The sequence below is a fragment of the Blennius ocellaris genome (genome assembly GCF_963422515.1).
Source record: "Blennius ocellaris genome assembly, chromosome: 9".
Lineage (NCBI taxonomy): Eukaryota > Metazoa > Chordata > Actinopteri > Blenniiformes > Blenniidae > Blennius > Blennius ocellaris.
In genome coordinates this window covers 213,761-228,760 of record NC_137658.1, presented here as the reverse complement: position 1 = coordinate 228,760, position 15,000 = coordinate 213,761, and the positions used below count along the sequence as shown (strand labels likewise).

Sequence of the window (15,000 nt, the reverse complement as noted above, 5' to 3'; positions counted from 1 at the left end):
TAATCAGACGCTGTTGGTTCTGATGTGGACGACGACGCGTCGCCTCATTGGTCGACTCACGTCGCTCCTGCAGAACGCACAGCTGCCGTTTGTCTGAAATAAAATACGTATTTATTTACTTATTTTGTTTCATATATATATATATATTTTTTTTTTTCATAAAATGTTTTTTTTTGCAAGAAGAAACAAACATCACAGTGGTGTTTGTATCAATATATATATATATATATATATATATATATATAGTTTTTTTTTAATAAAAAAATATATATTCATATATAAATTAATGCAAAAAAACAGTGACATAAAAGTAAATAAGTAAAACTCCAGCTCAACAAATGAGCTGGAGTTTTACTTATTTTTTTAAACTTATTTTCTTTTATATAAATATATAAATGATATATATATATTTTTTTTATTTTATTAAAAAAATTTTTATAAAAATTTTTTTCCATGCAAGAAGAAACAAACATATCAGTGGTGTTTGCATCAATATATATATATATATATATATATATATATATATATATAGTTTTTTTTTTTTATAAAAAAAAATTTTCCTGCAAAAAAACAGTGGCGTAAAAGTAAATAAGTAAATAAATAAGTACGGTAACTAAGTAAAACTCCAGCTCAACAAATGAGCTGGAGTTTTACTTTTTTTTTAACTTATTTTCTTTTATATAAATATATATATATATTCTTTTTTTTTTTTATACACATTTTTTCCACGCAAGAAGAAACAAAGTGGCGTTTGCCTCAACAAATGAGCTTTGCTTGTTTTCTAACTCAACACCTGTGTGACGTGATTCAGCCAATCGCTGCATTAACCTTTGACCTGACAACTTCCTGTTATTGACTACCGGTAATGAAACATGGAGGCTTTTTGCTTTGAACAACAACCGGCGTGTCGTTTTATTCTGACATCTCATGGCGAGTGATGATTATTGCCTATTTGGTGTTTGAGATCCGAACCGCGACTCCTGGTTCTCTGTTCTTAATAGAACTGGATCCGTTACAGCTCATGTGTTCTTCGTCCCAGCCGAGGCCGATAAATCGTTCGTTTTTATCACTCTGGCTAAATCTATCTTGTGCTTTATGTCAAATAGCGGCGCTTTTACTGTCCATATTGTTGAAGTTACAGTGGAAAATAAACCAGAGACCCTTAAATTCCCCAGAACCGTCACTATGAGGCCGAGCCCCCCCCCAAAAAAAACTAAAAAGCTTTTCGTCTCACTTGGAAACGTTTAACCCAGGGGGGTCCAACATGAGGCCCGGGGGCCAGAATCGAACCGCCAGAGGATCGAATCCGGCCGCCATGGGATTTTTTTTTTTTTTTGTAAAGTATAAATATGAAAACTGACAGAGGCTGATCTAAAAACACGAGATCGCAAAAATGACGTTGGTCAGAATTTGACCCCCGACAATTAATGCATCTGTGGAGGTCACATGACGCAGCACCTTTCACAATAAAACAACAAGTCCAACTTATGTGAAGTGAGACTTTAGACACGTAAACTCAAAAAACATTTCCAGATGATGACAAATTGTTTTAATCCGGAATAAAAATAGGATATCCAGATAAGGTGACTGAGGTTTCTTTGGTGGGGTTTTTTTTTTGCAAATATAATAATATCTGATTTCCTTTAACGCAGGAGCGTCAAACTGGTTCCAGTTGATCCACCTGATCTGACCTCTGACCTCTGGAGGCCCAACAGGTCAAACATCACATATTAAACTGCAGATATGGACAAATGTCAACGTCTTTCCTTCTTTTGATCCTTTAGTAACTGCAACAATTTACCAGTCTATTCTGAAATATACATATTAAAGTCATCAAAAAAAAAACAAAACCCCTCAGTCACCTGTGTCTGGATGTCGTATCTTTATTTAGGATTCAACAAGTTGTAATCATCTGGAATTTTTTTTTTGGGAGTTTACGTGTCTAAAGTATCACTTCACATAAATTGGACACCTTTATTGTGAAAGGTGTTGCGTCATGTGACCTCCACAGACGCATTAATAAATTCTGACCAAGGCCGGTTTTGAATGTCATTTTTGCCAATCGAGTGTTTTTAGATCAGCCTCTGTCACTTTTCATATTTATACTTTAATAAAAAAAATAAAAAAAATCCCATGGCGGCCGGATTAGATGGTCTGGCGGACCGGTTCTGGCCCCCGGGCCTCATGTTGGACCCCCCCTGCTTTAATATGTATATTTCAGAATAGACTGGCAAATCCTTGCAGTTCCAAAAGGATCAAAAGAAGGAAAGACTTTACATTTGTCCATATCTGCAGTTTAACATGTGATGTTTGACCTGTTGGGCCTCCAGAGGTCAGAGGTCAGAGGTCAGAGGTCAGATCAGGTGGATGTGGCTCCTCAACTAGAACCAGTTTGACGCCTCTGGTTTAACCTACAATGTTTGCTCTGCAGCCGACATGTCGAGTTGCACAACTGGAGCTCGATGCAAGAAGTTTCCCCCATGAAACTTCCTGCAGGCTTTACAGCGTCTGCAGAGGGACCCCCCCCCGCCCCCCCCAGCCCCGCCCCCGCCCCCCCCCCCCCGCCATTAAGCAGAAATATACGAAGTCGGCGAATCTCTGCTGCCTCCTCACTCCTGCTGCTAAATCGACTGATCGATGCGCCGCAGACAAATGACCCTGGTTACTAGGTGGAAAAATAAATATATATCTGTGCCACAAGGCAGCAGTTAATTTAAGCTCGCCTAATATGTGCAATAAAATCAGCTGTCGGAATAAAAAAAACCAAAACAAAACAACAAAAAAACAAAAAAACAAACAAGGTGAATGCGCCGGCATCGATGGGTTTCTCTATATATAGTTGTATATTGTCCTGTCAGCAGCGCGGAGGGCGACTTCGCTGTTGCTCGGCTGATTTATGAGCTGCAGCGCCAAACTAAATCCCCGTGTCATTTTCATTCATCAGCCTCACGCAGCCCGCTGAGGAATAAATAAAGCTTCCATTTGCCTTAAAAAGCACTGAGGCTCACTCAAGACCAGTCGATACGACGGCGCGGGGATATGAACAAACTGTGGCTCGTACAGTGGAGCGTCGTAGAGTAGAGTATCGTATCGTATCGTATCGTAGAGTATTGTATCGTATCGTATCGTAGAGTAGAGTAGAGTAGAGTATCGTATCGTAGAGTAGAGTAGAGTATCGTAGAGTAGAGTATCGTATCGTATCGTAGAGTAGAGTAGAGTATCGTATCGTAGAGTAGAGTAGAGTATCGTAGAGTAGAGTATCGTATCGTAGAGTAGAGTAGAGTAGAGTATCGTATCGTAGAGTAGAGTATCGTGTCGTATCATAGAGTAGAGTAGAGTAGAGTATCGTATCGTAGAGTAGAGTATCGTATCGTATCGTAGAGTAGAGTAGAGTATCGTATCGTATCGTATCGTATCGTATCGTAGAGTAGAGTATCGTAGAGTATCGTATCGTAGAGTAGAGTAGAGTATCGTAGAGTAGAGTATCGTATCGTATCGTATCGTAGAGTAGAGTATCGTATCGTAGAGTAGAGTAGAGTATCGTATCGTAGAGTAGAGTAGAGTATCGTATCGTATCGTATCGTATCGTAGAGTAGAGTATCGTATCGTATCGTATCGTATCGTATCGTAGAGTAGAGTATCGTATCGTATCGTATCGTAGAGTAGGGCAGAAGAACTCCAGTGGCTCTGCTATTGAACGTTTCCTGACGTTTTCTGCTTTAATTCAAGCGGAACTCAGTCACTGTGGACGAAGTAACGTCGATGAGGCCCAGAGAGTGATGGAGATAAATGGACGTTCCGTTAGGTTGCGATTGTGTTTTTAACGGTGGTTCTGACGGTTACAGTCACAACAAAACAGCCCTGAAGCCGACGTGGAGGGCTGCGAGGAACAACCGGGAGCTTCAGAGGTTTTTAAAATATATTTATATAAATGAATGAATTCATGAGACGACGTTTCATTATCAATTAATCATGTTTAATCTTTCCTCCATCTTTCCTCCATTTTTCCTCCGTCTTTCCTCCATTTTTCCTCCATCTTTCCTCCGTCTTTCCTCCGTCTTTCCTCCATCTTTCCTCCGTCTTTCCTCCGTCTTTCCTCCATCTTTCCTCCGTCTTTTCTCCATCTTTCCTCCGTCTTTCCTCCATTTTTCCTCCGTCTTTCCTCCATTTTTCCTCCATCTTTCCTCCGTCTTTCCTCCATTTTTCCTCCATCTTTCCTCCGTCTTTCCTCCGTCTTTTCTCCATCTTTTCTCCATCTTTCCTCCGTCTTTCCTCCGTCTTTCGTCCATTTTTCCTCCATCTTTCCTCCATCTTTCCTCCGTCTTTCCTCCGTCTTTTCTCCATCTTTCCTCCGTCTTTCCTCCGTCTTTTCTCCATCTTTTCTCCATCTTTCCTCCGTCTTTCCTCCGTCTTTCGTCCATTTTTCCTCCATCTTTCCTCCATCTTTCCTCCGTCTTTCCTCCGTCTTTTCTCCATCTTTCCTCAGTCTTTCCTCAGTCTTTCCTCAGTCTTTCCTCCGTCTTTCGTCCATTTTTCCTCCATCTTTCCTCCATCTTTCCTCCGTCTTTCCTCCGTCTTTCCTCAGTCTTTCCTCAGTCTTTCCTCCGTCTTTCCTCCATCTTTCCTCAGTCTTTCCTCCGTCTTTCCTCAGTGTTTCCTCCGTCTTTCCTCCGTCTTTTCTCCGTCTTTCCTCCATCTTTCCTCCATCTTTCCTCCGTCTTTCGTCCATTTTTCCTCCATCTTTCCTCCATATTTCCTCAGTCTTTCCTCAGTCTTTCCTGAATCTTTCCTCCATCTTTCCTCCGTCTTTTCTCAGTCTTTCCTCAGTCTTTCCTCCGTCTTTCCTCAGTGTTTCCTCCGTCTTTCATCCATCTTTCCTCCATTTTTCCTCCGTCTTTCCTCCATCTTTCCTCCGTCTTTCGTCCATTTTTCCTCCGTCTTTTCTCCGTCTTTCCTCCGTCTTTTCCTCAGTCTTTCCTCCGTCTTTCCTCAGTCTTTCCTGAATCTTTCCTCCATCTTTCCTCCGTCTTTCCTCCGTCTTTTCTCAGTCTTTCCTCAGTGTTTCCTCCGTCTTTCCTCAGTGTTTCCTCCATCTTTCCTCCGTCCACGTTAAGCCCGGCTGAGGCAGCAGCTGCTCCCGACGCCACGGCGGCGTTTCGCTTCACGCTCCATTCAGAACGTCGGCGCCTTGCCGCTGATCGACCGAAGCCGATAACGAGGCAGCGAGGTGTCAAGAGCTCCCCCTTCTGGCTGCGGTGCAACGTTTTAAAACAAGAAAAAAAACTAGAAAACAAGAAAAACTCGCATCCCAAAATGCTAACGTGTGTTTCTGTTATCAGAGTCGCAGCTCTGTTATGAACACACGCCGTCTGTGGAGGACAAGAACTCTGCTCTATCTTATTTGACCTATTTAGACCAAATGTTCACTTTTCACATTATATGACTTCCTTTCTTTCTTTCTTTTTTTCTTTTTCTTTTACAGCCTCTGAAGTGAAGCACCATTAAACGCTGCCCAGGCTGAATAACGGTGGTCAGCATTTACTCAGTGTTCTGGGCGCTTAGCAACGTAATTGCACGACCTATTGCAGGTAAAAGCCGATTACACAGCATCACTTCAGGTTTGTCAGTCGCTGCAGGAAGATTCAAGTCCAGTCTGCCAGGAGGCCTGATGTTATTGTTGTTGTTTAGATGCATTGATTCACTATTTCAGTTGTGCTTCAATCTTCATATCATGTAAAATTCACTTCCTGAAGGTTCTCCAGCAGCACTGACCGTCTCCATCCAACCAGCCAATCAGAAATCAAACCCTATATGATGTCATCGGGGGGTTCAGTCAATCACAATCAAGGTAGGTTCCTCCCCCTCTTTGACTCCTCCCACAACCAGGCAGCTCTGCTCTGGCACATGGCGCCACGAGAGGAAGTACTTCCTCCTCTTCCCATAGATGGGCGGAGCCAGTCCAGCTCACACAGACACAGCAGATTCTGAATGTAGCTCCGAGGATCTGATATTCAAGTGGAGGAACATAAACTTTGAATTCTGGACTTTTGGTTTCTGGACTATGTGCGTGTTGAAAAGCTGACCGACAGGACTCGTTGAAAGATTCCATACGAATCGACAAGAAACGCTGAAAACCACGTAGTTCGCGTACCTGGCCACCAGGCGGCGCAGTTTTTCCTCGACGTGAAGATGCAGTCACACCGTTTTCAAAACGCTCAAACAGTTTCCTACCTCGAGTGCCGTCTTCACAAAGTTGAAAAACGCTGAAAAACCAAAACGCTGCGGAAGTTTTCACTTCAGATGTTTTGAAAAGAACAACAAAAGCCCTATTTTGCTTTCATCGTGATTTGTATGTCGTGTTTTGGTAAAGGATGCAGGCGAAGCTGCAGGACGAGAGCGTCTCTCTGAAAACACCGGTCCGGACCCCGGCGTTCGTACCGACGCTCCAGGAGACGTGAGGCAGAGCGAGACGAGACGCCAACGCGGCCAAATTAAACAATCAGCGGGTAAAAAATAGTCAGTTTTCATCAGCGGGATCCCGCCGGACGTACCTGACGTGGTTGATGATGAGGCTGGAGGCGGGGATGAAGAAGTCGTCCACCCGGTCGAAGCGCCTGCCGACCGGCTGCGTGTGCACGGTGTGATGGGCGACTCTGCCGCCGGCCTGATTGATGACCTGGTGAAGAGCCACGGAGAAGCAGGTGGGTGTTTAACACGAGTGTGACGGATGCACTCGGCGCCGTTTAAGCGTTTAACCGCGAGGAAGCAAATGAGCGCCGGTGCAATTGACATGTTTTGTTTTTACATTTTCTCCAAGCTCCTCGTTTGGTTGGTGGTGGTGGTGGTGGGGGGGGGGGGGGGGGGGGGGGCTGACGTCCTGCAACTCTAAATCAGTGTTTTTCAACCACTGGTGTTTCCTCCAGATCGTCAGGAGAGCCATGGGAAATTATCCAATTTCACATTGTTTTCTAAAAAAACATTTGCTCGAGTAATCGTGTATAAATACTCTTCACCACTAGAGGGCAGCACAGAACTTTGCCGGTGAAATGTAAAGTGACAGACGTCAGTGTGGTTCATCTCCACCTCCTGCTACCATCTTGTATCAAAGTACTGTGTCAGTGACAGTGATGGAGAAGTTTTTGAAAACCAGGATCTCAGCTCTTCATCCATCAGGTCCAGGTTTCACACTGAGGGAGGCACTATTAAAAAAAGTCCTTGCTTTCTGGATTTACTGGATTCCTGTTGATAAAACTTTGATGAGAAAGACTTTATATTGTTAATAGAGGCTACAGAGTTTAACATTTTAACATGTTCAGGTGGAGGTGTGACTCCAGAGTTTTACAAAGAAAAAAGTGTGTCTCGGCTCAAAAAGGTTGAAAAACACTGATTTAGAGTAAGTTAAAAAAAAGTGTAAATCAGTTAAAAAAAAAAAAAAAACTTCTATAATGGGAGGTTTTTTTTTGTTGTTGTTTTCTCTTAATCTCATTTAGATTAAGTAAAAAAAAAGAAATTGGGAAATACTTTTTTTCTGGATTTACTGGATTCCTGTTGATAAAACTTTGATGAGAAAGACTTTATATTGTTAATAGAGGCTACAGAGTTTAACATTTTAACATTTTCAGGTGGAGGTGTGACTCCAGAGTTTTACAAAGAAAAAAGTGTGTCTCGGCTCAAAAAGGTTGAAAAACACTGATGTAAATAATCAGAGAGGAAGAAACCAGTAGAAAACACACATTACGCGTGTTCATGCTTTTTACAGTTTCATCTTTACATCTGGTGACGTAATGAAATGTTTCAATACGAGAGTGTGTTTTTGAATTTGCTGTTGTGTTTTTGAATTTGCTGTTGTGTTTAGTGATTTGTTGTTGTGGTTTGTACTTCAGGGCCGCCGTAGATTTGAGATCATTTATAAAAGCTGTTAAAAGTGAAGCCGTCAGAAGAACAGGCTTCGACAGGAGAGCCAGACGTAGTGAGATAATGGACGTTATTTTCATAACGTCACATGCAGTTCATGTGCTCAGTGTTACACCAGTAAATACAATCAATCAAGACAAGTGTTTATATCAATGGCAGCTTGTTCCCTGTTGTCATTTATTACACATAATACATCAGTTTCTCTCCTGACGTTATGGTGCAAGTCCAATCATATTTGTTTTTACCGGCTGTTATTATTAAAACAACAACATCTTGTGTGAGATGAGAGAAATTATGTGTGTGTATAAATGGAGAGTACACACGTGTGAGATGTAATCTATTACTATAATCTCAGAGTGCATTTGAAGTTCCTCATTTTTGTGGCATCGGGGGCAAAAACGTCCACTTGGAGTAATTTTTCCTCTTAATTTGACCAGAACTTTCACTGTTTTGGCTCAAATGGCAGGATTTTTGCTGAGAAAGCTTTACTTTTACATGCAATTTAAAAATTTTCTTTAAAATTTTTCACTCGGTCAATAATACACTGTCGGCAAAAAAAACGTCCTTATGTGGCGTTGGTGGCTGTTTTCATCCACTCACTTTGATCCCTGTATAAATATGTCAGATAAATATTTCTTCAAAATGTTTTTGCATAAATCTGTTAATCAACTTCAGTCCTGATCAAAACTACCAAATATTTAATTATTATTATTTTTTTTTTAATGAACCCTTTAAATGCCTATTTAGACGATAAAGGCACTGAAATGGGGAAAATACACACAAAATGACTCATTTTCAATATAAAATGTGATTGGATATTGGATTTTCTTTTACATGTTACTACAGTCTTGGAAATGTCAAAGATTAGTAATGTAATTATCTTTGAAGCATATTTAGTTTTTGTGCAAAATCAGATTTTCAAAAAAACTAAACATGCTTCAAAGCCAACTACATTACTAACCTTTGACATAGCCAAGACTGTAATAACATGTAAAAGAATTCCAATGTCCGATCACATTTCATATAAAAAAATTGATAATTTTACGTGTATTTTTTCCCACATCAGTGCCTTTCTTTTCTAAATGGGCATTTAAAGGGTTAATTTTTACTATTTTTAAAAAGAGATTTGGTAGTTTTGATCAGGACTGAGGTTGATTAACAGATTTATGCAAAAAAAAGTCGAAAAAAATATTCTTCTGATATAATTTTACGGCCGTCAAAGTTAGTGGATGAAAACAGCCACGAACGCCACATAAGGACATTTTTTTTGAACGCCACACAAAGAGTTAAGTTCCGTGTTCTGACCTCCAGGTGAGAGACTGTTGGATTTTTCTTTTGTAAAATAAATCATTTCCTGGTTGATTTAATCAGAATTTTCCGGATTCTGCATTTCCGTCTTTTGTTCCTTCAGTCGATTCGTCTGAAAACGAGTCGCACTGTGGGGGGGGGCTGCACTCGGCCTCTATTAAACTCTGCACTCGGTGACGAGGCGTTTTAAAAACCAGAGGCGTCTCTTTACGAGGACAAAACTCTGCGGAGGAAACACAACGGCGGGGGGGAGGGGGGGGGGGGGGGGGGGATTCGGACTCACCTGCAGGGTGGGGAAGTTCTTGTCCACGTCGCCCCAGCTCAGCAGCCACACCTGGTCGTGAGATTGGTCGTAGTGGAGCTTGACGGGATAGGGATCGGTGGCGACCGTCTGGAATCAGGGACAGAAATCAGCCTTTAAGAGACGGCGGGGCCCCCGGAATACCAATTCAAAGCAATCTGCAACTTTTGCCTTTGAAGAGATCCCCTTTGATGTGCGGCGGCGGCGACGCTCTGGAAAAAGTTTTTTTCCCCGCAGACTAATACATCTCAGGGTTTGACAAGAGCAAGTCTCCTTTTAACAAGCCGGACCCGAGGAGCGCTTTTTATGTATGAGGTGTGTTCGGCGCCGCGCCGCCGCGCCGCCGCGCTGACAGACACAATCGCCTTCACGCGCCCAGGTAATTGCTTTTAGTCTTTATCCGACGTCGCGGCGCCACATTCCAAGTGGGAACAATGGAGGACCAGCTCCTCGTGGGGGGGGGGCAGTCATGGCTGTTACTATTGGTACTATTATTCTTATTATTACTGATATACACATATTGTTGTTATTGTTATATTATTGCTACCATTATTCGTAGTACTATACATGAGTATTATACACTATTTCACATTGTTATTATCTGTATTATTGTTATCATTATTATTATTATTATTACTGATATATATATATATATATATATATACATATTGTTATTGTTATTGTCATTTTATTGCTACCATATTGTTATTGTTATATTATTGCTACCATTATTCGTAGTACTATACATGAGTATTATACACTATTACACACTGTTATTATCTGTATTATTGTTATTATTATTATATAATACCTACTTCTAATGGCTCTGCCACTGCACCTTACTATTTATTATCTTGCTTTGATCTCCTGCTTATTTCTAAGTGCCCATGTTCCGTTCTGTGTTTTACTTTATGTCTTATACCCAGATATTTAAATATTTTTATTTCTTACTTTTTGTATGTTTGAATGTTTTTGTTCGTGCAAAATCAGATTTTCAAAAAAACTAAATATGCTTCAAAGCCAATTACATTACTAACCTTTGACATAGCCAAGACTGTAATAAAATGCAAAAGAATTCCAATGTCCGATCACATTTTATATAAAAAATAGATAATTTTGCGTGTATTGTTTCCCATATCAGTGCCTTTCTTTTCTAAATTGGCATTTAAAGGGTTCATTTTTACTATTTTTAAAAAGAAATGTGGTAGTTTTGATTAGGATTGAGGTTGATTAACAGATTTATGCCAAAAAAAATTCTAATTTATTTTGCCAATATATTTTTACAGGGGTCAAAGTGAGAGGATGAAAACAGCCACCAACGCCACCAAAGGGAGTTTTTTTTGAAAAGCTGATGCTGCACAAAAACTAAATATGCTTCAAAGTCAGTTACATTACTAATCTTTGACATATCTAAGACCGTGATAACATTTAATACATTTCTTGTCTCTGATCATTTATTATATTGAAAAGAGGTAATTTTGTGTTTTTCCCTCCCAAAATCAGCGACTTCATCTTCTAAATGGGCTTTTAAAGGGTTAATTTTTTACTATTTTTAAAAAGAAATTTGGTAGTTTTGATCAGGACTGAGGTTGATTAACAGATTTATGCAAAAAAAAAGTAAATATTCTTCTGATATAATTTTACGGCCGTCAAAGTTAGTGGATGAAAACAGGGTTAAAAATAAAAAAATAAAAAAATACAGCTCACGGGGAATTTAATCGCTTGTAAATTTCAGATTGTGACTCGCTCGTTATTCTGACTTTACGCACGTCGATCAGGTTTCTAGTTCAGCGGGAGATGAAAAGCGGCGCTCCTGGTTCAGGTGGTTAATTAACGACCGGCGACATAATGCCACGAGGCTGAAACCCCCCCCCACCCCACCCCCACCCCCCCCACCCGACACCGAGGGGTTAACTGATCGGCCTCTCGGGGAAAGGGAAAGAGGTTAAATGGAGGTTTTTGTCGTGTGGCATGCGTCGAGGGAAAGGTTGCCATAGCAACGAGGAGGCGGAGCTCTGTGACGTGGACGGAAGGGAAAATTCTACCGGACTTGATTTTGTTCATTTCTGTTCTGAAAAAGTCTTTCAAACATGTCAAATATCCAAAATATGTTTGTTTTTTTTGTTTGTTTTTCTCGCAAATCTCAGGTCACACGGGGCATTTTTTTGCATTTTCGTTTCGGAAAAGTTTTGAGTGTGCGTGGCAGCATTTTGAAAACAATGTCTGTTTCCATGGCAACAGCAGAAACACTGAAACTAGTGTAATTACAAGGTCGGGCCTACAGTTGGTGCTGTTGTTTTTCCTTGTACTGTGACCACGCACGCACGCACGCACGCACGCACGCACACACACACACACACACACACTTGATTTTGTTCATTTCTGTTCTGAAAAAGTCTTTCAAACATGTCAAATGTCCAAAATATGTTTGTTTTTTTGTTTGTTTTTCTCGCAAATCTCAGGTCACACGGGGCATTTTTTTGCATTTTCGTTTCGGAAAAGTTTTGAGTGTGCGTGGCAGCATTTTGAAAACAATGTCTGTTTCCATGGCAACAGCAGAAACACTGAAACTAGTGTAATTACAAGGTCGGGCCTACAGTTGGTGCTGTTGTTTTTCCTTGTACTGTGACCACGCACACACGCACGCACGCACGCACGCACGCACGCACGCACGCACACACACACACACTTGATTTTGTTCATTTCTGTTCTGAAAAAGTCTTTCAAACATGTCAAATATCCAAAATATGTTTGTTTTTTTTGTTTGTTTTTCTCGCAAATCTCAGGTCACACGGGGCATTTTTTTGCATTTTCGTTTCGGAAAAGTTTTGAGTGTGCGTGGCAGCATTTTGAAAACAATGTCTGTTTCCATGGCAACAGCAGAAACACTGAAACTAGTGTAATTACAAGGTCGGGCCTACAGTTGGTGCTGTTGTTTTTCCTTGTACTGTGACCACGCACGCACGCACGCACGCACGCACGCACGCACACACACACACACACACACACTTGATTTTGTTCATTTCTGTTCTGAAAAAGTCTTTCAAACATGTCAAATGTCCAAAATATGTTTGTTTTTTTGTTTGTTTTTCTCGCAAATCTCAGGTCACACGGGGCATTTTTTTGCATTTTCGTTTCGGAAAAGTTTTGAGTGTGCGTGGCAGCATTTTGAAAACAATGTCTGTTTCCATGGCAACAGCAGAAACACTGAAACTAGTGTAATTACAAGGTCGGGCCTACAGTTGGTGCTGTTGTTTTTCCTTGTACTGTGACCACGCACGCACGCACGCACGCACGCACGCACGCACGCACGCACGCACACACACACACACACACACACTTGATTTTGTTCATTTGTGTTCTGAAAAAGTCTTTCAAACATGTCAAATATCCAAAATATGTTTGTTTTTTTTGTTTGTTTTTCTCGCAAATCTCAGGTCACACAGGGCATTTTTTTGCATTTTCGTTTCGGAAAAGTTTTGAGTGTGCGTGGCAGCATTTTGAAAACAATGTCTGTTTCCATGGCAACAGCAGAAACACTGAAACTAGTGTAATTACAAGGTCGGGCCTACAGTTGGTGCTGTTGTTTCTCCTTGTACTGTGACCACGCACGCACGCACGCACGCACGCACGCACGCACACACACACACACACACACACACACACACACACACACACACACACACACACACACTTGATTTTGTTCATTTCTGTTCTGAAAAAGTCTTTCAAACATGTCAAATATCCAAAATATGTTTGTTTTTTTTGTTTGTTTTTCTCGCAAATCTCAGGTCACACGGGGCATTTTTTTGCATTTTCGTTTCGGAAAAGTTTTGAGTGTGCGTGGCAGCATTTTGAAAACAATGTCTGTTTCCATGGCAACAGCAGAAACACTGAAACTAGTGTAATTACAAGGTCGGGCCTATAGTTGGTGCTGTTGTTTCTCTTTGTACTGTGACCACACACGCACGCACGCACGCACGCACGCACGCACGCACGCACGCACGCACGCACGCACGCACGCACGCACGCACACACACACACACACACACACACACACACACACACACACACAGCAGAGAACAACGAGAGAACATTCTAGTGGACAGACCACATAGTTGTTATTATGGCGACTGTCAAAATAAAAGCACCAAGTGCAGGAGAACAGAAGTGAGTCGTTCGTCTGAGGAACTCACGTGAGGAAAGCGTCTCGTTGTGTCGAGCTTGAAAAGAAAAAGGCAAACGTCGCCTCGGGTCTTCACACTTTAAAGGAAAATCTGTGCAGTTCGTCGCTTCTGAGTGAATTTAATCAATGCAGAGTAACTTCACCTCTAAAAAAAAACTACAAAATAAATCAAATGTTTGCTGACGACGTGTGAGAGCGACTTAGTGAACCGCTGCAGTTCGGATCACGACTCCCTGCGGCTCCTCACTCTGACATTTACTCTCTTTGTTTCAAGCCTGGAAGCTGAATTAAAACATCGTCCAGGCCCACGAAGGAACCGGGACAGTTTCACACAAACTGCTCTTCTCCAGTGACGCCTTGACGCCTTGACACCTTGACACCTTGACACCTTTACACTACGACGCAGAACAGAACTGAAATACACTTTCTGTGTCGACGGGAAACAATAATTGAGGAAACGTCTTGTTTCTAAACAGTGTGGAAATAGAGAAAAGTGGACTAAATTGTATGAATGTAAAGTTACAGGAGGTGAAAACGTCTTTTATTGGACAAAGACCTGGTGTCTGTGAAACTAATGATCTAATTTCACAGCTTTAAATGACATTTTTCTTCATTTTAATCCCCAAAAATTAACTCACTGAAACATGAAATCTCCACATCGTGACCTGATTCAGCAGCAGAACAAAACCCCGGGTTGCCAGATTGAGCAACTTTCCAGCAAAATGCACTTTTTTTTTTTTGAATTTTTGTTGCACGAATAATTGATAGATTTTTCCCCTCAGATTGAAAACGAAGTTCTATTTTGTTTCCGAAGCTCCGTTTCCACGGAGACGGGAGTGTTTTCACAAAGTTGTGTTTCCGGGGGCTCTGAGCGCCGTTGCCATGGAGACAGACCAACAAAAAGTTTTCTCCCTCCGCAGTTTGCCGACCTCGGCGACTCGATCGGGTCGATTCCAACTTCCCCTGCTCTGTTCGTCAAGTTAATTCAGCGACGCGCTGAGACGAATTCCAGCGTTTTTAAAAATATTTTCATATGAGGTCAGGATCAAATAAATCAAACTCCGAAGAGGAGACGTCGGGTGTGAATCGGGTCGGATTTCTGTCTTTTCGCTCGTCTGCGTTTGTTTCCTTTCCGAACGAGTCGTCAAGTAGAAGCTCTTGAGCAGATCAAGATGTTCAACGTGTTCACAAAAAGGCTCTCAGGTAAATGAATTTCTCCACGAAGGACGAGATTCCGCTATCGCTTTTTTAGAAAAATGTAATTCTTAGTCAAATGGTATATATATATATA

At 41.4% G+C, this 15,000-nt stretch overlaps 1 protein-coding gene across 1 annotated transcript in view; it reads right to left on the bottom strand.

Moving 5' to 3' along the window:
* The window catches only part of fstl5 (follistatin-like 5), a gene marked incomplete at both ends in the record, with an annotated part of 142,166 nt that overhangs the window by 5,181 nt on the left and 121,985 nt on the right, over window positions 1-15,000 (bottom strand). Inside the window, 2 exon segments of the mRNA XM_080502377.1 lie at window positions 6,552-6,676; window positions 9,506-9,613. Coding sequence (XP_080358503.1) covers window positions 6,552-6,676; window positions 9,506-9,613 — 233 coding nt within the window.